The following is a 23,447-nucleotide window of genomic DNA, read 5'->3' as shown; positions in this document are numbered from 1 at the left end:
GCTGTTCCCGACGTACCATGTTCTTTTATATCTTTGACCAAGTTATTTTCTTTACCTGGAGTTTAGCCCTACCAAACTACAAACTCCTACTCAGTTCTGAAAACTCTGACTCATCTTTTAATAGCAGCTTAAATAACAGCTCCTCCATGAAAATTTCCCCACTCCCCTTCTCAGTGTTGGTCACCCCCTGCCTTCCATATTCTTTTCGATGGTTTTGTCCAAAAACCTCATCCTCTCGTGTTTGCAAAGTCTTTTTTTGCAATATATTCTTTTTATATGTTATTTAATAAATATATGACTACATTTTCACATATAATAGAATTTTAATAAAGATAAATCAAATAAAACAACTATATTTTAGATAGAATTTGTAATCAGTTTTAGTTATTTTTAATTAATTTTTATTGGAGTATAGTTGCTTTACAATGTTGTGTTAGCTTTTACTGCACAGCAAAATGAATCGGCCAAGTCTTGATCTTGTTTGGTTGTCTAGTTCTCACAGACGAGCATCAGGAGAGGGCGTCTCTAACCCCAGAGGCCTAAATCTGTCCTCGAAGTCTCCTTCCCCTTGCCAATGATTTGCTTAGGGGTGGCCTAGATATGGCCCAGTTGTGGCTAATGACTTCTGAGATGACAACTCAGAAATCTTCTGGAAAAGTTTTCCTATTTATAACAACACTGAGAATGGCAGAACAGAAAGAGGACAAGAGCCTGGTCCTTGAAGACACCGTTGAGCTGTTGAATCAGCTCATCCTAAAATCCGATTTGGCTATTGAAAACCAAAGGCATCTGTAGCTGTTTACTTTTCATCATACTGCAATGATTTTCTCATGGGTCCTCTCCCCATTAACGTGTGAGTTCTTCAAGAGCAGAGACACCTGGTCTTGTTCTTTGACTCTCACTTGGGATGTTGTCTGGTGTCTGTCACTCAGAGGACTTTCAATAAATGTTTGCTGAATTATGAAAAAATAAAGGGAATAAAGGGACTATAACTTTAAGATACTTAACCACAATCACAAGCACTAAAAAGAAAAGAGCGTTAGCTCTGTAAGACGGAGTGTAAATGCATCCGATCACTTAGCTTCCCATTCTAGTGACTTCCTGGTTCTCTCACGGCTTTATCAGTGGATCCCGTGAGCCACAGCACTGGGGCAGCGGGGGGAAGAATAACGAGAGTGATCGCACCTGCCTCTGATCCAAGAACTTCCTGAGGTGCGTGGTAAGAGACCCAGCGAGCCAGTGTCAGCGAGGTCGTGGGCGTGGCTCACCAAGGTCTCCTAACGTTTCTAATCTGTGGGACAGTGAAGTGTTACACTCAAGCCTACGAGCCCCTCCAAAGTTTATTTGTTTTGAAGGTGAGATTCTTTCTTTCTTTTTTCCTTTTTAGCTTTAAAGATTTTAGACACATGACTTCTTGCCTCACATAGTTTCTCTGGAAAGGAAGACAGTATATTTGAGGATGGAAAAAGTAATTATTCCACCAAGACTGTCTTTCACTAAATGCTAAGCAGCTGGGAAATCCACCACATTTCCCACCTTCTCATGTGTCTTAATAACTAGTCTTTGCCAAGTTCACCACTGGTACAATATGGGTTATAGACAATTCAAATACTTACCTGTAATGGAAAAATCTTTAATAATAATAATGATAATAGTAATAATAGTAATAGTAAAAAAGAGAAAGACAAATACCATATGATATGACTTATATGCGGAATCTAAAATATGACACAAATGAACTTATCTATGAAACAAAAACAGAATCACGGACATAGAGAACAGACTGGTGGTTGCCGGGGGAAGAGGTTGGGGGAAGGATGGAGTGGGAGGATGGGGTTAGTAGATGTGAGCTTTTATATATAGAATAGATAAACAACAAAGTCCTACTGTATAGCACAGGGAACTATATGCAATATCCTGTGATAAACCATAATGGAAAAGAATATAACAAAAGGAATGTGTATATATATATATATATATGTGTGTGTGTGTGTGTGTGTGTGTATATATAACTGAATCACTTTACTGTGCAGCAGTAATTAACGTAACATTGTAAATCAACCATACTTAAATAAAAATAAATAAGTAATAGTAATACAATAACAACAGCCTAATTCTTTTGCAGTTTACAAAGGACTCCTGCATACATTATCTCATCTGATGCTCACAGCTCTGCCTTAACAAGACATGACATCCTCATTTTATAGATAGGAAGGCTAAAGGTTCCTAAAGGTTCATGCACAATGAGTGACAAAACTAAAAAGCAACTTCAGATCTCCTGATTTCTCATTTAGTGTCTTTTCACTACACACTGTGTGTTTGGACTTGGAAGTGCCAACAGTTGAAGTTGTCACATTACAGTTAGTTTATAAACAGTCAGAAGAAGCTTCCCAATTCAGAGAGTTAATAATTCCAAAAGAGATGAAGCTATTTTGCCAATGACATTTCCCAAGACAAACAAAAACCATAATTAAAAAAGAGAATATGAAACACCTTCACGCTGCTATCAAAGTAAAGCTTGAGTGGCTGAATAAGTAGGAAAAGATGTCAAGTTCAAATTAAACAAAATTAAGTCAAATACACAAATGTGATGAAAATATAAACTAGCAAAATATTTTTGGTTAAAATTCAACTGGTAGGGGGCTTCCAGGAAGATGGCGGAAGAGTAAGACGCGGAGATCACCTTCCTCCCCACAGATACACCAGAAATACATCTACACGTGGAGCAACTACAGAACACCTACTGAACGCTGGCAGAAAACCTCAGACCTCCCAAAAGGCAAAAAACCCCTCACATACCTGGGTAGGGCAAAAGTAAAAAGAAAAAACAGAGACAAAAGAATAGGGATGGGACCTGCACCAGTGGGACGGAGCCGTGAAGGAGGGAAGGTTCCCACACACTAGGAGCCCCTTCGCGGGCGGAGACTGCGGGCGGCGGAGGTGGGAGCTTCGGGGCCGTGGAGGAGAGCACAGCAACAGGGGTGCGGAGGGCAAAGCGGGGGGATTCCCGCACAGAGGATCGGCGCCGACCGGCACTCACCAGCCCGAGAGGCTTCTCTGCTCCCCCGCCGGGGCGGGCGGGGCTGGGAGCTGAGACTCGGGCTTCGGTCGGAGCGCAGGGAGGGGACTGGGGTTGGCGGCGTGAACACAGCCTGCAGGGGCTAGTGCGCCACGGCTGGCCGGGAGGGAGTCCGGGGAAAAGTCTGGACCTGCCGAAGAGGCAGGAGACTTTTTCTTCCCTCTGTGTCTCGTGGTGCGCGAGGAGAGGGGATTAGAGCGCCGCTTAAAGGAGCTCCAGAGACGGGCGCGAGCCGAGGCTAACAGCGCGGACCCCAGAGACGGGCGGGAGACGCTAAGGCTGCTGCTGCCGCCACCAAGGGGCCTGTGTGCGAGCACAGGTCACTGTCCACACCCCCTTCCGGGGAGCCTGTGCAGCCCGCCACTGCCAGGGTCCCGGGATCCAGGGACAACTTCCCCGGGAGAACGCACCGCGCGCCTCAGGCTGGTGCAACGTCACGCCGGCCTCTGCCGCCGCAGGCCCGCCCCGCGCTCCGTGCCCCTCCCTCCCCCCGTCCTGAGTGAGCCAGAGCCCCGGAATCAGCGGCGCCTTTAACCCCGTCCTGTCTGAGCAAACAAACAGATGCCCTCCCGCGACCTACACGCAGAGGCGGGGCCAAATCCAAAGCTGAGCCCCGGGAGCTGTGCGAACAAAGAGAAAGGGAAATCCCTCCCAGGTGCCTCAGGAGCAGCGGATTAAAGCTCCACAATCAACTTAATGTACCTGCATCTGTGGAATACATGAATAGACAACGAATCATCCCAAATTGAGGAGGTGGACTTTGAGAGCAAGATTTATGCTGTATAGCTTTGCTTCCACCATTTGTCCTAGGGTTCTATCCGTCCTTTTTTCTTAATAATTATTTTTTTATTTTAATAACTTTATTATATTTTATCTTACTTTATTTCACTTTATATTCTCTTTTTTCCTTCCTTCCCTCCTTCCTTCCTTCCTCCATCCCTCCCTCTCTCCATCCCTCCTTTCTTTCTACTTTTACCAATTTTTTCTTTCTACTTTTTCTCCCTTTTATTCTGAACCGTGTGGATGAAAGGCTCTTGGTGCTGCAGCCAGGAGTCAGTGCTGTGCCTCTGAGCTGGGAGAGCCAACTTCAGGACACTGGTCCACAAGAGACCTCCCAGCTCCACATAATATCAAAAGGCGAAAATCTCCCAGAGATCTCCATCTCAACACCAGCACCCAGCTTCACTCAACGACCAGCAAGCTACAGTGCTGCACATCCTATGCCAAACAACTAGCAAGACAGGAACACAACTCCACCCATTAGCAGAGAGGCTGCCTAAAATCATAGTAAGTCCACAGACACCCCAAAACACACCACCAGACGTGGACCTGCCCACCAGAAAGACAAGATCCAGCCTCATCCACCAGAACACAGGCACTAGTCCCCTCCACCAGGAAGCCTACACAACCCACTGAACCAACTTGAGCCACTGGGGACAGACACCAAAAACAACGGGAATACGAACCTGCAGCCTGCAAAAAGGAGATCCCAAACACACTAAGATAAGCAAAATGAGAAGACAGAAAAACACACAGCAGATGAAGGAGCAAGATAAAAACCCACCAGACCTAACAAATGAAGAGGAAATAGGCAGTCTACCTGAAAAAGAATTCAGAATAATGATAGTAAAGATGATCCAAAATCTTGGAAATAGAATGGACAAAATGCAAGAAACATTTAACAAGGACCTAGAAGAAATAAAGATGAAACAACTATGAACAACGCAATAAATGAAATTAAAAATACTCTAGATGGGATCAATAGCAGAATAACTGAGGCAGAAGAACAGATAAGTGACCTGGAAGATAAAATAGTGGAAATAACCACTGCAGAGCAGAATAAAGAAAAAAGAATGAAAAGAACTGAAGACAGTCTCAGAGACCTCAGGAACAACATTAAACGCACCAACATTCGAATTATATGGGTTCCAGAAGAAGAAGAGAAAAAGAAAGGGACTGAGAAAATATTTGAAGTGATTATAGTTGAAAACTTCCCTAATATGGGAAAGGAAATAGTTAATCAGGTCCAGGAAGCGCAGAGAGTCCCATACAGGATAAATCCAAGGAGAAATACGCCAAGACACATATTAATCAAACTGTCAAAAATTAAATACAAAGAAAGCATATTAAAAGCAGCAAGGGAAAAGCAACAAATAACACACAAGGGAATCCCCATAAGGTTAACAGCTTATCTTTCAGCAGAAACTCTGCAAGCCAGAAGGGAGTGGCAGGACATATTTAAAGTGATGAAGGAGGAAAACCTGCAACCAAAATTTCTCTACCCAGCAAGGATCTCATTCAGACTTGATGGAGAAATTAAAACCTTTACAGACAAGCAAAAGCTGAGAGAGTTCAGCACCACCAAACCAGCTTTACAACAACTGCTAAAGGAACTTCTCTAGGCAAGAAACACAAGAGAAGGAAAAGACCTACAATAACGAACCCAAAACAATTAACAAAATGGGAATAGGAACATACATATCGATAATTACCTTAAATGTAAATGGACTAAATGCTCCCACCGAAAGACACAGACTGGCTGAATGGATACAAAAACCAGACCCATATATTTGCTGTCTACAAGAGACCCACTTCAGACCTAGGGACACATACAGAATGAAAGTAAGGGGACGGAAAAAGATATTCCATGCAAATGGAAACCAAAAGAAAGCTGGAGTAGCAATTCTCATATCAGACAAAATAGACTTTAAAATAAAGACTATTAGAAGAGACAAAGAAGGACACTACATAATGATCAAGGGATTGATCCAAGAAGAAGATATAACCATTGTAAATATGTATGCACCCAACACAGGAGCACCTCAATACATAAGGCAAATACTAACAGCCATAAAAGGGGAAATCGACAGTAACACATTCATAGTAGGGGACTTTAACACCCCACTTTCACCAATGGACAGATCGTCCAAATGAAAATTAATAAGGAAACACAAGCTTTCAATGATACATTAAACAAGAAGGACTTAATTGATATTTATAGGACATTCCATCCAAAAACAACAGAATACACATTTTTCTCAAGTGCTCATGGAACATTCTCCAGGATAGATCATATCATGGGTCACAAATCAAGCCTCGGTAAATTTAAGAAAATTGAAATTGTTTCAAGTATCTTTTCTGACCACAATGCTATGAGACTAGATATCAATTACAGGAAAAGATAAGTAAAAAATACAAACACATGGAAGCTAAACAATACACTACTTAATAATGAGTGATCACTGAAGAAATCAAAGAGGAAATTAAGAAATACCTAGAAACAAATGACAATGGAGACACAACGACCCAAAATTTATGGGATGCAGCAAAAGCAGTTCTAAGAGAGAAGTTTATAGCAATACAATCCTACCTTAAGAAACAGGAAACATCTCGAATAAACAACCTAACCTTGCACCTAAAGCAATTAGAGAAAGAAGAACAAAACCCCCCAAAGTTAGCAGAAGGAAAGAAATCATAAAAATCAGATCAGAAATAAATGAAAAAGAAATGAAGGAAACAATAGCAAAGATCAATAAAACTAAAAGCTGGTTCTTTGAGAAGATAAACAAAATTGATAAACCATTAGCCAGACTCATCAAGAAAAAATGGGAGAAGACTCAATTCAATAGAATTAGAAATGAAAAAGGAGAAGTAACAACTGACACTGCAGAAATAAAAAAGATCATGAGACATTACTACAAGCAACTCTATGCCAATAAAATGGACAACCTGGAAGAAATGGACAAATTCTTAAAAATGCACAACTGCCAAGACTGAATCAGGAATAAATAGAAAATATGAACAGCTATATATATATAGCTAATCTAGAATTACTTTACACTTTCAAATGTAGTTCTTCAAAAATCAAAAATAGAACATCACTGATCATTCCTTTCCTTCTGAACTGAAGGAACAATAAATTAATTTCCAGTGAAATAAATGACATGGTGGCTCACAGTCTAGATTTATGTAGCAGAAAATGTATTAAACCTTGAAGGTGGCTTTATCCAATTAATTCACAAGATAATTTTTTTAAAAATTTAATGGTTCTGATTTTTTTCTACTTCCTTAGCCTAATTTAAGGTAATCTTTTAAATTATCACGGTCAACTGCGATTTTTCGATTTTACTATGTCCTGTGTTGATTCTGCTTTAGATGCCATAGTCTGTTAATGAGGAGGTCAAATTTGTGAAGCACCATTGTGTATTCAGAGGCTTATGGAGGTAATTAAGTGACCTTCTTAGCCAATGATGTATTTGAAAGAAGTCTGTAAGTACAAGGTGCTAAACAAATATAAGACATGTTATCGTAAAGTACCTATTGCATGTAAATCTGTACATATACATATGCATATATATATTTAGAATTTTTCCCACTTATAGTCAATAACCCACAGATCAAGATGGGTAAACCAGTTTCTGGTTAAGATCCAATCAGTGAGTTGTGTAGATCAGGCTAAGAATAATACTTGAAACCATAATCTTGACTGAAAAAAATTAACTGTATGGAATACTACACTTCAAAAAACAAAAACAATAAAACAGGGAGTCTCTAATTTATGAAGAGATTCTATTCCAAAAGTTTACTTGTTCGGTCTGTTATATCGTATTTTTTATAAATATGTGATTAGCTTCCCAGTTCATCTGATGAATCTCTTTAACTCATAATGAACATTATACTACCTGCAACTAATTTTCATGAATGTTCTTCTAACATTTGAAGCCAGCTACCTGGTCTCCCTCATTTTCTGTGTGTACCTTTAACTAATTTTCATAGTAAAGGGTTTTCATTGGTCTTCCCTCTCATTTATCAAAGTTTCTCTGAGAACACACCGAGTTTAACACAGCTCCAGATGTGGTCTGACTAGAACAGAGACTGGCAGACTTCTTACCTCCTGAGATATCCATGTGGAACCTCAGAAATGTAAGGTACTATTTTACGTTGTGGGATTCAAAATAAATAAGATCTAGATCAGTGGTTCTCAGCCTTGGTTTCACATCATAACCACCTGGGGTGACTTTTTAGAAATATGTATGCCAAGGCCTCAATCTCAACAGACAGAACAAGGGTTAAGCCTCTTGCATGAGGATATCGTTTTTAAAGCTCTGAAGATGACGTGTATCTAGACTGGAGAATAACCAGTCTGGATAATTATCAAATTGTGTTGCTATTACTTCCAAAATCGTAGCATCAGTGCAAAAATGATTAACCTAAATGCGCAAGCGCTTGTGGAATGGTAGGGTAAGGATACGATCGTCTATAGCAACAGTGAGTACACTGGCAAAAAATGGCAAAATCAACATTTTTGGAACTCTCGAATTTAATGAAAGGCTTGTAACAGGGGTGTTTATTCAAGAAAAACAGCTGAACTTCAGTAAGAACAGTGAGCTTTGTGGCATCTTAACTTTCCCACCTTCCTCTCCCCAGCTCTGCAGTAGCCTTGAAAACCAATGGCCTGGAAACCATGGTATCTGTGAAAAACCTGCAGCCTGGCAGCCACAGGAGGGGGAAGAATGGGTTTGGAGCTCCCCCAAAAGCCTCATTACAAAAGAATGGTCACTATTTGACCTGAATGGCAACTTTTAGGAAAAGCTCCAAAGGCTTGTCTTTACCTCAGGACTCATTTCATGAGGAAAGTCCTATCCTCAGGGTGTGTCTTAAAAAAACAAATCAGCGGCAATTATTGAACATAAAAGCTGAGATGGCAATATCAGTTGGGACAAACAAGAGGCTGGACCAAAAAAAAAAAATTAAAAGGAAAATCTTGGAAATGTGAGGTCTATAGAGGGCTTTGAAAAAGTCCACCATATTCCTGGGGCTTTAAAATGCCACAAGCAAGTGTAGGGATATGCACGTGCTCAGAAAAGACCTGAGGCAGCTGCGATCGCTTGTCTGCCTGACCGTGAGGCCCTACACGAGAAGTGAAGGGTAAGACAGATGTGTGAGCTGCTGGTGTTCTATGTCTGCCATAGAATGTACACAGGGCCCCACACCAAACGGTAAGAAATCTAATGATGCAAAGTGTTTAAGAAAAGCTCTATCAACTCATTAGCTGTCCAATGAGCTAACTGAGAAGAAACCTCAGTGGTCACACTGAGAAGGAACACAGATGTTACAGAATTAGTCCAAGAAAGTCAATAACAAACAACAGCAAAAACAACAACAAACAGCAAGAACACAACCCCTGAAAAGGGGGGAATCTGATTTCCAGTGTTTCTAAATTATATTATTTTAAATATAAGGTTTCCAATAAAAAGTTATAAGATATACAAAAAAAAAAAGTATGCCACAAAGTACACCCCAGGGAAAGAAAGCAGTCAATAAAATCTGACTGTAAGGAAGCCTGTACCATGTTGGACTTATTAGATAAAGACTTTAAATCAGCTATTATAAATATGTACAAGGAACTAAAGGAAACCATGCCTAAACAATTAAAGTTTGAGAACAATGTCTCAGGAAGTAGAGAACATTAATAAAGAGATTTAACTTATAAAAAAAGTCAATTAGAAATTCTGGAGCTGAAATGTTCAATAACTGAAGTGGGAAATTTACTATATGGGCCCAACATCAGATGTGAGCGGGCAGAAAAGAGACTTGGTGAATTTGAAGATAGGTCAGTTCAGATTATCAAGTCTGAGGAGCCAAACAAAAAATGAAGAAAAATGAACACCTTCTCAGAGACCTACAGGATACCATCAAGCATACCAACCTATGTACATGAGAGACTGGAAGAAGAGAAAGGGACAGAAAGAATATTTGAAGAAATAAGGGCAAAAGCTTCACAAATTTGAGGAAAAAAATTTAATCTATATATTCAGGTATCTTAAGGAATTCCAAGTATAATAAACTCAGATACACACCTAGACACATTATAATTAAACTGTTGAAAGACAAAGAGAGACTCTTGAAAGTTGCAGGCTGCACTTGAAAGTTGTACATGGCTATCATGTACAAGGGAACTTCATTAATACCAGTATCTGACTTCTCATCAGAAAGCATGGAGACATGTCCAAGATGGTGGACTTAGAAGCACCAGACACTTGTTCCCCCATGGAAACATTAAATAAACAACTAACAGACTGGCTAAAGTAACTTTATAGGAGCTCTGGAAACCAATTCAGAGATCTATAGTAAATAAACAAACACTGAACCAAGATAAAGTCACATTCAGAACTTCAGGAAATTTCCTGGCATTTTTACTTGCCCATGTCCCATCCCCTTCCTGGCAATGCTACAGGTCAGGAGGAAGCGGGCCAATTCCCAGTCCCCTCCCTTGACCAGAACAAGAGGAACAGAAACGACTTGCAACACTCTGGCCTGTGGATGAAGCTACCTGAGAGACTGGTCCCTGTCTCATGTGACTAAGAACTTAGATGTGAAATTGTGGCATATGCTGGGCCTCAGGTGGCAGCAGCTGTGGAAGACAATGGTACTCATTGTGGGGTGTGGGAATTGTGGGGTGTGGGGTGTGGGAATTGTGGGGTGTGGGAATTGCAGGGGGACTGCAGACTCACAGACACCTCAGGGCAAGAAGTTATAAGAGGAGGAATAAAATAGAACATTTAAGTCCCCAAGAAAAAGCTGGGGTGAGACTCTTGGGGAAATTAAGACATTAAAAGCAGCTATGAATATGCGGGACATTTTAAGTAGACAGACACACTGGGCCAGATAAAACACATGCCCAGAAAAGATCTGCGAAGACCTTACACCTTTACCCTAGGTGATTCCAATAGGAATGACAAGAATGACTAGTGAAAGTCTGCCAAGTCAATCTGAAACGACTAGTGGCTGTTTTTTCAAATGCCCGATTTTCAACAAAAACCCCCACAAGATACACCAAGAAAAAGGAAAACATGGCTCACTCAAAGGAACAAAGTAAATCTCCAGAAACCAACTCTGAAGAAACAAATGCATCAGACTTACAGATGTATCAGGCAAAGACTTTAAAACATCTATCTTAAGTATGCTCAAAATGCTCAAGAAATACACAAAGAATTAAAGAAAATAAGGAAAATGATATAGAAATAACATGAGAATATCAGCAAAAAGACAGAATTTTTTTAAAGCACCAAATACAAATTGTAGCACTGAAAAATATAATAACTGAATCGAAAAATTAACTAGAGGTATAAAATAACAGACTCAAATAGGAAGAAGAAAGAATCAGTGAACCTGAAGACAGGACATTTGAAATTACTAAATGTAAGGAGAAAAAAAGAGAGAGAGAGAGAAAGGGGCAGAGAGATTATTTGAAGAAATAATGGCTGAAAACATTCCAAATTTGAGTATAAATACATGGATATATAAACCCAAGAGGTTCAATATACTTTAGGATAAACTTAAAGAGACCTGATAAAGGTAAACAGAAAAATACAAATAGCAGTGTTATAGTAATTTGGTTTGTAACTCTACTTTTTATTTTCTATAAGATTTAAAAGACAAATTCATAAAAATAGTTATAAATCTATGTTATTGGGTACACAACATGTAAAGATGTAATTTGTGGCATTGGGAACATCAAGGGGGAGTGGGAAAGCGGAATTGTAAAGGAGTAAAGTGCCTGCATGCAACTGAAGTTGTATCAATTTAAGGTAAACTGTCATAACTTGAGGATACTATATGTAATCCCCATGGTAACCACAAAGAAAATATCTATAGAATATGCACAGAAGGAAAGAGAAGGGAATAAAAATATGGCACTACAAAAAATCAACTAAACACAAAGGAAAGCATTAATGAATGAAATGAGGGGAAAAAGCCACAAAACATACAGAAAACAAATATTAAAATAGCGAAAGTAAGTGCTTCCCCATCAGTAATTACTCTAAATATAAATGGATTAAACTCCCCAATCAAAATACACAGATGGGCTGAATGGATTTTTAAAAAAAGATCCAGTGTAATGTCTACAAGAAATTCACTGTAGGTCTAAGGACACACATAGATTGAAAGTAAAAATATGGGAAGAGGGCTTCCCTGGTGGCTCAGTGGTTGAGAGTCCTCCTGCCGATGCAGGGGACACGGGTTCATGCCCCGGTCCGGGAAGATCCCACATGCCATGGAGCGGCTGGGCCCATGAGCCATGGCCGCTGAGCCTGTGCGTCCAGAGCCTGTGCTCTGCAACGGGAGAGGCCACAACAGTGAGAGGCCCGCATACCGAAAAAAAAATATATATATGGGAAGATATTCCATGAAAAGTCAAAAACTATTTGAAAAGAGAAAGAAGGATGCATAATGATAAGAGGGTCAATTCAACTAGATATAATACAATAATTATAAACATTTGTATAAATCCCAAAATATATAAAGCAAACATTGACAGAACTGAAGGAAGAAACAGACAGCTCCTTAAAAACAAGAGTGGGATACTTCAATACCCCATTTTCAATCATGGATGGGACAATCAGACAGAAGATCAATAAGGAAATAGAGGAATTAAACAACACTACAGACCAACTGGATCTAACAGACATATATAAAACACTTTACGCAACAGCAGAATATACATTTTTCTCAAGTGCGCATAGAACATTCTCCAGAAAGACTATATTTTAGGCCACAAAATCAGTCTAACTTAAAAAAAAAAGATTGAAATCATACAAAGTACCTTTCCTGAACACAATGACTGAATGAAAATAGAAATCAACAACAGAAGGAAAACTGGAAAATACACAAATATGTGATAATTAAGCAATACACTTGTAAATAACTATTGGGTTAAAGAAGACATCACTCTATTTCCTAAAGAAAAAAATAGAAAAACAGTAGAGAAAAATCAATGAAACCAAGAGTTGACTATTCAAAACAAAACTGACAAATCCTTAGCTAGATTAATGAAGAAAAAAAGAGAAGACTCAAATCCAAAATGAAAGAAGGGACATAACAATTTAGAGAAATAAAAAGGATTGTAAGAATACCATCAACAGTTGTATACCAACAAATTGGATAACCTAGAAGAAACGGATAAATTTCTAGAAACACATAACCTACCAAGACTGGACCCTGAAGAAACAGAAAATATGAACAGATCTATATAAGTTATAAGTAAGGCAATTGGATCAGTAATCAAAAACCTTCCAACAAAGAAAAGCCCAGGACTGGATGGTTTCACTGGTGAATTCTACTGAACATTGAAATAAAAATTAACAACAATCCTCAAACTCTTCCAAAGAACTGAAGAGGAGATAACACTCCCAAATGCAGTGTATGAGGCTAGCATTACTCTGATACCAGAGCCAAATAAGGACAGTATAAAAAATGAAAGCTGCAGTCCTCAGCGGAACAGCAGCAGACCAGAGTCAATAGGAGTACACGTCATGACAAAGTGGAATTTATTCCTAGAAAGCATGGGTGGCTCAATACAAGAAAGTCAATCAGTATACCGCCCTGCATTAACAGAATAAAGGTTAAACCCATAAGAGCCCATCAATTGACGCAGAAAAAGTACTTGACAAAATTCAACATCCTCATATGATTAAAAAAACAAGCTCAACAAACTAGGAATAGAGGAAAATGATCTCAACATAATAAAGGCCAAGTAGGAAAAACCCACAGCTGAGATCATACTCCATGGTGAAAGACTGAAAGTTTCTCTCCCAGATCAGGAACAAGACAAGTGTGCCTGCTCTCGGGGAATACAGCCCATCTTTTATAGTAACTGTAAATGGAATATAACTTAAAAATTGTGCATCACTGTGCTGTACACCTGAAACTTACATGACACTGTAAACAACTCTACCTCAATTTAGAAAAATTAAAAACAAAACAAAACACAAAAAAGCTCTGTGCCCAGAGAGACAGAGGGACATAACGTTGCATGAGAAACTGGGGTCCAAACCCATGAACGGTGAGACGACACGGTCTCTGATGGTGATCAAGTGCAGTGTGTGGTCCTGAGAGTTCTTGGCTGACGTGGAGATAACGATATGATTAACTCAATGGATGAGATTATTAGTTTAGTAAAGTAACTGGAAACTGATAAACCGTACTTCCAAACAAAATGGTTACATGGTTTCATGAGCAGCTTATCGTTGGCACACCTGTTTAGAACAGGCTATACCTTTTAGTCGTTACTTTCCATTTTGTATACCACACCTCTGTCAATCTACCCCTTCCTAAACTAGCAACCTCCACTGTAGCCCCCTTTGGGGCTGAGAAGCACGGAATGGGAAACAGTAGCAGGACAGGAGGGGAATCCAGGTGAAGGCAACAAATGTGACCCACAGATACTGCAGACAAGCTTGTCGCACCCTCGCTTCTGCTCGGGCCTCTTCGGGCCTTCAAGTTCCCACTTGAAAATCCGGCACCCAGGGAAAATACCTGTAACATAGTTCACTTCAGTTCACTTCAGTTCACTTCAGTTGATAGGACTTTAGAAACTGGGGGCCAGATGAGGCGCCTACTTTGAACTATTTGGTGACTTATTAAAAATGATAGCCGACCCCAGCTAGGTGGGCTGCCGAACACGGATGACATTTTAAACAGGTTTTCAATGTTTTAGAAACCTATGCAGGCTTTTTGGCACACCGTGGACAGCTATACATTCTTTGGCCCAAACGTGACCAAATGCAAGCTCCTAAGCCGTGTCCACGGCAGTCTTCTCAGTATGAAGTTACAGCCCTACACGCTCCTTTTCCAGGTTCTCTCTGGCTTCCAGATTGGGCATGGCTCATTGGGCAGCTGAAAGTAAACAGAGTGTGATGCAAATTCCTGCCTGGTTTGATCAGCTGCGTTCTGTCACACCTGTAGTCAGGAAGCTAAAATTGCCCAAGCTTGTATTTCAGCCGCACAGAAATTAACTTCTTCCTCGTCTCTTCTGGGGGATCACTCTCATACACCTTCTAATTGGCTTCTCTGTTTGGGGCAGATCCTCAGGTTGCTGGTTTTGAAATTACTAGAGATTTTTTTTTTCCCTCTGAGATCAAAATTCACAACAAGACATTATTTTCTAAACAAGCAGCAAAATTAGGTTTAAGAAGGTTACAAGGCCAAGCGATCTCATGGATATATTACTGATCTGGAAGACAGATTGAGTTTTCTTCCTAATGCTACAGCTGACTTATTATACAGAGTGTTTATTCTAAAATAAAATACCTGTTTCCCATCTAATTCATGAGGAAGTGGTGATTACAAATTCATATGAATTATGTGAGTCACTTCTTATAAAAAGGCCAATAAATATATGTAAACTTCTACTTTTTTCTTAATAAAACCTTTTAAAAGTCATTAATGAAAAGAAATAGGATTAAATACTATCTTACAGCATTCATAAAAAGAAAATACAAAAAAACGCAGTGATATTTTAAGAAAGAAACATGATTCTTATAAATGCTGGCAAAAAGCTTGAAAGTAAGTGATGTAACACAATTATACATTCTTTATGTGAATTCTGTAAGTTTTCAATATCTGATTTTTCATGGAGCACAAATGTGAGTTGATTTTCTGCAGCAGGAAATTTTGGTTCTTAAGAACAAAGAATTTAATACGTGGATCTTTGCCAGATTCAGTTGTTGCATTCTTTACATCACAAGTTCGTAATACTGAACACCTGTTCAACTAATGTTTTCCTCCAAAAATGTGTTTGATCATTCAGCTGGGAAGAAGCAGCTTTTCACTTCCATTTACAAATCTCTCACGCTTTTTACAAAGCAGCTCTTCATCTGCAGCCAGATTTGCAGCTCATGAATTTCACCAAATAACATCACTACAGAGGTCACATCTTAGGATCTCTGTCCTTTTTAGTAATCTTAACAGGAAAACAACAACAACAAACTTTCCTTAAGCCTTAAATAAAACCTTTTAAATAAAGCTACTTAGAAAAATATGCAGTGAATTTTTTGTAATTACTTCAGTTTTATTTCAGCCTCTGTTGTTTAGTTCTTGATAGACTGAAGAATACTGAGTAGTTTTTAAACTGAAGGTGCTTATTTCCTATCTTAAATATTCTTTCAGGTTTAATATAAGACCATAAAACAGACTTACATTTCACACCCTGATTTTCGAATCATATAAGGAATGGACAGATAATTATCAAGCAGGCAAAACATTTCTTTTTCACTTAGTACATTTTCTGTATCACTGATAAGTGACCAAAAACTATAATATACTGACTTTCTCCAGAATGAAGGAAAATTTTAAGTTTCCTAGTTGAGACACTGGTCTCCTGGTAAAAAAAGTCAATATTTCTTACTACAAAAATCCCACTGTCCATTTGTTCAATACATCTAATTACAACGCAAATACAATGCCAACTTACTTTGTGACTCTTCGTCACAATTATTCCACAGTTCATTACTGAAATACTTTGCTGTCTCACTCATTCACTGATAGGTAGCTTTAAATATTCCCCAGCAAGAAAAGAGGCAATCCATCCAATACAAGTAATTTCCACATCTCATTTTCTTAACAGATCTGAAAATGTGTTCTAATGTATATGCTGCTAACAGTATAAAAAATGGGTAACATCTGTCTGGAACAGTTGACACCTCATCACATCCATTCCACATGGACACACACAGAGCGTGCTCAGATTGGCACAGCCCTTAGCTATCATTGACAGTGGCTGGTTTCTGCAGCATTACTGTCAGTGCCATCAATCCAGACAAAGAAGTGGTTTATTTCTAAATGATGCCAACTCCTATGATTCATAAGTTAATAATTCTAAAGTGACTTGCAAAAGCATCTTACATGAAAAATGTGGAAATGCTTTCTTATAAAATAAAAGGAAACTTTCCCTAGAAAGCTGAGTCATTAACTTACCTGAAGCAGAGAGCGGGAGGGAGCGGGGAAGAGGGAAGAATGGGCCAAAATATCTGGCAAGATCTTTTCTGGTTCTGTTATTTTACTGCAAGCTGGATGCCCAGCATATTCAAAAAATGTTTCCTGCCTCTACTCTCCCATAGAACATATACTCTTATTTGAAAACAATTTAAATTTACCCAGAACAGAATATACAAAATATATTCTTGAGGATGCTAACCTGAATATAACCAAGTGGGTTAAGTTTTGGATAGTGATGTAATATAAGACACGTGAGACCCTAAAGGAGTCCCAAGCATTCGTAACTTCAGTGCATATAGACATTTATAAGTATCTTTACCTATATTACTTCAGCTTATCAAAAAGGCAGCCGATTGTAAAGTGTGCTAGTATTTTACATTTACCACCAAGAGAAGACACTGCCTGTTCACCTGCGACACAGTGTCAATTATAAAACATATCCCTAGGGAACTGTGCTCAAATTTCTACCAATAGGTCATAGGTAACTTTATTTTCTCTCCCTATGTGAAGGAACATTCTAGAAAGGCTCAAATGATGGAAGTTTTGCTTCATTTAACCTCACTCTTTTTTTTTAACACTAGAAACTTAATTGCATAAATATTATGCATTTATGTTAAGATGCAAAACAATGGGCGTACAGAATGTAATGAGCACCTGCACAGGGTCTGGCAAACAGTTAGTGCTAAACAAATGTTGTTGAATTAATGACATTATCTGACATGCCTGGAGATTGAGTTAAATCATTATCAACTTTTATCAGTTTTAATTTTATTATATTCATGTACTGTCATGAAGCTCAAGGCAAAATGAAAATTAAATGTAAATGCTTATGAAGTATAAACCCAGTCTAACTACTAATTATTAAAACTATAACATGTTCTTCACCAGCAGCATTTTATATTCTGGGGCTGTCTTTCACAATTACTAAGAGGTAACAGAAGTTGTATCTCCTTGGGTATAATACATGGGTGAAAATGAGATAAAATCTCATTTAACCCCCAGATTACTATGTTTAGGTTAAAATTTGAATGAAAAACAAAACAACCCCTATTCTATTCCTGATTTGTGATTAATTTTTGGTATGAGTATTGAAAAAAACATTTTATGGATTTTAATTATTAATTTGGGTTAGTATGGAAAGGATTAATTAATATCATGTAAAATCTTTTCCAACCACAATGCTATAAGACTGTAAATCAACTACAAGAAAAAGACTGCAAAAAACACAAACATGTGGAGTCTAAACAATATGCTACTAAAAAACAAATGGATCACTGAAGAAATCAAAGAGGAAATCAAAAATACCTAGAGACAAATGAAAATGAAAACACGACAATCCAAAATCTATGGGATGAAGCAAAAGCAGTTCTAAGAGGGAAGTTTATAGCAATACAATCCTACCTCAGGAAACAAGAAACATCTCAAATAAACAACGTACCCTTACACCTAAAGCAACTAGAGAAAGAATAACAAGCAAAACCCCAAGTTAGTAGAAGGAAAAATCACAAAGATCAGAGCAGAAATAAATGAAATAGAAATGAAGAAAACAATAGAAAAGATCAATGAAACTAAAAGCTGGTTCTCTGAAAAGATAATCAAAATTGATAAACCTTTAGCTAGACTCATCAGGAAAAAAAGGGAGAGGTCTCAAATCAATAAAATTAAAAATGAAAAAGGAGAAGTTACAACTGACACCACAGAAATACAAAGGATCATAAGAGACTACTACAAGCACTATATGCCAATAAAATGGACAACCTAGAAGCAATGTACAAACTCTTAGAAATGTACAACCTTCCAAGACTGACCCAGGAAGAAACAGAAAATATGAATCGACCAATCACAAGTACTGAAATTGAAACCGTGATTTTAAAACTTCCAACAAACAAAAGTTCAGGACCAGATGGCTTTACAGGAGAATTCTATCAAACATTTAGAGAAGAGTTAGCACCTATCCTTCTGAAATTATTCCAAAAAACTGCAGAGGAAGGAACACTCCCAAGCTCATTCTATGAGTCCACCATCATTCTGGTATCAAAACCAGACAGAGATACCACAAAAACGAAAATTACAGGCCAGTATCACTGATGAACATAGACCCAAAGATTCTCAACAAAATACTAGCAAACCGAGTCCAACAACACATTAAAAGGATCATACACCATGATCAAGTGGGGTTTAGGGATATAAGGATTCTTGAACATAAGCAAATCAATCAATGTGATACACCATATTAACAAATTAAAGAATAAAAACCATATGATCATCTCAATAGATGCAGAAAAAGCTTTTGACAAAATTCAACACCCATTTATGATAAAAACTCTCCAGACAGTGGGCATAGAGGGAACTTACCTCAACATAATAAAGGCCATATATGACAAACCCACAGCCAACATCATTCTCAATGGGGAAAAACTGAAAGCGCTTCTTCTATGATCAGGAGCAGGACAAAGATGTCCACTGTTGCCACTCTTATTCAACATAGTTTTGGAAGTCCTAGCCACAGCAATCAGACAAGAAAAAGAAATAAAAGGAATACAAACTGGAAAAGAAGAAGTAAAAGTGTCACTGCTTGCAGATGACATGATACCATACATAGAAAATCCTAAAGACGCTACCAGAAAACTACTAAAGCTCATCAATGAATTCGGTAAATTGCAGGATACAAAATTAATACACAGAAATCTGTTTCATTTCTATACACTAACAACAAATGATCAGAAAGAGAAATTAAGGAAACACACATCAAAAAGAATAAAATACCTAGGAATAAACCTACCTAAGGAGGCAAAAGACCTGTACTAGGAAAACTATAAGACACTGATGAAAGTAATTGAAGATGACACAAACAGATGGAATGTTCTCGGATTGGAAGAATCAATATTGTCAAAATGACCATACTACACAAGGCAAGCTACAGATTCAATGCAATCCCTATCAAATTACCAATGGCATTTTTCACAGAACTAGAACAAAAAATATTTCACATTTATATGGAAACACAAAAGACACTTTCCTTTGAGTTTTTCTTTACTTTTAAAATTGGCATAGTGAATATATAACCATATGCCAACTTATATAATTCTTGAGATTTAGAACTTTTTGTAGAAGTTGCTTTTCAAAAACAACTCTCCATTATTTGCATATCTTAGACTTGGGATATTCAAAACAAGAGCCACTAGCTACATGTGGCTACTTAAATTAATTAAAACTTAATATGATTAAAAGTTTAGTTCCTCAGTCAGACTAGTCACATTTCAAAACCCACACATGGCTACTGGTTGCAATATCTGAAGAGTAAATTTCCATTATCACAGAAATTTCTTTTAGATAGAGCTGTCTGAAACCACGGTTTGATTGGGATCTATATGAATAATGAGATATTATTTTTTAATATAAATGTGCTTTCTTTTCTCTTGCCTTTCTGAGCACATGACCTCTCTTGCACTTGACCCCTGAGGTATCATTCTGCCTTGGGAAGATGAGTTTTGTTCTAGAAGTATGCAAGAAAGGAAACCAGTATAATATTCACCTCCTGGTCCTAGAAAATAGGAGTTTTCAAAAGGACAAGAGTCTTGCAAATTAGGGTATTTTCTTGAGGAAAGATGTTTTAAATTTCCTTCTCTCCCATTTCAAGGGCCAGACCTGATATACTAGACCAATAGTCTTCAAAATTTTTGCTCACATATCTCAATACATTTTTGAAAAGGTATGCATCCTCATCTATTTCGAATTGACATCTAAAAATGTTCATCATAAATTTAGTCATAAAAGATGAATTTTGTGATATATTTGACATCAAATTTTGACTCTGCATATTTAGTGAATTCAATTTATGGAAATGTCTTCTATATTATGTAATCAGAAAAGCCAGTCCCCATTGTTGAAATAATCAGCCAAATTATACTTACTGTCAGCTAAGAAATATGTGACTTCAAGTCTTTAAATTCACAGAAGGGTATTAATTCAGATCCCTTTGATAACTTTGTCACTTCTGAATTGGATGACAGAAAGATAGATAGATAGATAGATAATAGATAGATGAATAGATAATAGATAGATGATAGATAGATAGGCCGACAGACAGACAGATAGACAGGGAGACAGGAGATTGGGCATGTGTTCGTTGCCTCGATGAAGTTAGAAGTTGCCTTTTTCAGTGTTTCTTACCAGAAGTCCTTCCTGTCACAGGGCTCACCCTCAGGAGTTATGTATTCTAGAAGTGTCCTTCTGCTTGGTGCTCCAGAAGGTTTTTACTCTACTTAGAGCAATGTGCTTAGAAGGTTTAGGCACAGTGAGAGCTATGCTTTCTTCCTTCCTTCCATGCACCCATTCTTCCTTTCTCCATCTACTACCTACACACACCCTCTCCATCTCTCTCATGCCTTTCCCATATTAGTCATTCCCTCAGCCTAAACTGTCTTCCGGATTTCATACTGGCTCCTTCTACTGATATTAACAGCTCAGCTTCCAGAAAGAACTATTAATCTTCTTTGTATCTATTTCTCCCCTTAATTCATTTCTCACTCCAGTACCACGGACTTAAACTCTCACCTCTCAACTGAAATGTCTATGACCGATGATCTCTTAATTTCCATATTTAATGTGCTCTTTTCAGTTTTCAAAGGCAAATGACCTCTTAGGGGCAAATGATACTGTTGAACACTCCTCCTTTCTTGGCATTGCTTCCTTTCTTATCTTTCCTGAAATTGCCCTCTCCTGGTGATCTCATCACATGTCGGTCTTCCTCTGTGACTGTTCTTTGTTACTGGTCTTCTCTTGTCGCCCACACCCTCTGCCGTTCATCTTTGAGCAAGACTTCAACCGCCTCCTACATACTGATGGCTCCCATATATATATATATATATATATATATATATATATATATATATATATATATATATATATATATATAATCTCCAGTCCAGAATCTCTCCTGACACCCAGATTCATATATTCAAATGACTGGACATCTATACCTGGATGAAAGCAAATCCCCCATCTTTTCCCCAAATTGTGTTCTTCTCACGTTTGGTAAAGGTTACTAACAAGGTTAGCAACTAAGGTTACTTAGTTGTCAAAGTTAAAACACCAAAACAAAAACAAAAATTCATACTCTCTCACCTCTTTCTCATAGCCAACATCCAATAACTCACCAATTTCTGATACTATTTCCCAATCATTTCTTGTATTTGCTCTTCCTCTTCACCCACACTGTCCCTGTATTAGGTCAAACTCTAATTACTTTCCACTGAATCATGGTAATAGCCTAATCAGTCACCCACTCACACATTTTCTAGTGAGCCAATCTGCTTATGTCTCTTCCTTGTTCAAAACTCTTCAGATGTTCATGTTACCCAAATGAAAATGCATACAGAAGTTCTTGGTAAGAGAAGTGAACAAGCAGAGATCCTCATGGGTCTTTCCTTCCCCCAGGAGTGGTAGGAAGGGAGCTGAGAAGAGTTCAAAGATGCTGAGTTGGTGGGAGTGGAGAGCAGTGGAAGGCAGGAGAGGTTCAGGAGAAATGGAGCTCTTGATGAGGGCTTGGGTGTAGACTGGCCTTGGGGCCAAGGGCTTAAACACAGACAAGATGGGTTGTTCTTAAAGTCTGAGTGTGGCTCAGTTTGGGTTGCCAGCAAAGGAGACCAGTTGGATATTTGGGACAGAAATCCGGGGCAAGAATAATGAATGTGGAAATGCTGGAATACCTTTTAAAGCTAATAATAGATAAACAGGCAGATTTGGAGTTGAAGTCCATACGAATACAGGACACAGTTTACACGTAATAACAGCACTGACAGAAATGTTATCTATACAAAATGGTATCTCACCAATGATAATATTAAATTCATCATATTTTCAATGATGATTGAGATTTAACCAGTATCTCCAACACCCTTCTCTAGGAAAAGGAAAGACTTTTGGCATGTTTTTACCTATTACCTTCCACTCCCTTAACATGCTTTCCGAATCATCTGGTAGTTTAGATTCAGATTGTTACTGTGACAACACCATCCGCTTTCATTTTACTTTATGCCATTACTTTTAAAGAAATTCTTTCTTAATAATCTGACAAAATTTGAAAGCCATATTACCAACACAAATTCATATTTAGCTATAAATTCTAATGATTTATTTGTTCATTATTGTTTCTATAATTCATGTTATTCTCTTCCTTAGAATCTTCTGTTTTGCTGGAAAACATTGTAATTTTTTTCAAAGAAGACCCCTGGGGGATAACTTTCCTAAGTGCTGACATTTCTAAAGGCTCAATGTCTTTATTCTGTCCTTAGTCTACTCTCACTGGAATGCTAGTTTTGCAGGGTATAGAATTCCAGCATAAAAAGTGTTTTCCTCTAAAGACAGTAAAGGTTTTTTTGTTCCTTTTTCTTGTAGAATTTATTGTGAATAATGTTAAGCCTAATGCTGGTGTGATTCTTACTCTTATGTAACTTTTTCCTTTCTTTTAATTTCTGGAAACACCAAATTTGTATTTGTGTCTAGGCGTAGATAAATTCTTTTTCCCTACTTGGCACTAAATGGATCTTTTCAATCTGAAGACTAGAGTCTTTCTTCAACTCTTCAA

General features: G+C 38.1%; 1 protein-coding gene across 3 annotated transcripts in view; it reads right to left on the bottom strand.

Annotated features, from left to right (window-relative positions):
- Positions 1 to 23,447, bottom strand: part of ODAD2 (outer dynein arm docking complex subunit 2) — a 209,559-nt gene that overhangs the window by 99,303 nt on the left and 86,809 nt on the right. Inside the window, exon 19 of one of the 3 annotated variants that reach the window (XM_060121860.1) lies at positions 424 to 953. The exons of the other annotated variants lie outside the window; for them this stretch is intronic. Coding sequence (XP_059977843.1) covers positions 810 to 953 — 144 coding nt within the window. The 3' untranslated portion in view covers positions 424 to 809. Of the gene's footprint in view, positions 1 to 423; positions 954 to 23,447 lie in introns of those variants that run through there. 3 annotated transcript variants of the gene reach the window in all.

Source organism: Lagenorhynchus albirostris, chromosome 1 (assembly GCF_949774975.1).
Source record: "Lagenorhynchus albirostris chromosome 1, mLagAlb1.1, whole genome shotgun sequence".
In the NCBI taxonomy this organism is placed as follows: Eukaryota; Metazoa; Chordata; class Mammalia; order Artiodactyla; family Delphinidae; genus Lagenorhynchus; species Lagenorhynchus albirostris.
Note: the sequence above shows the minus strand (reverse complement) of the source record. Positions and strands in the feature narration are given on the sequence as shown.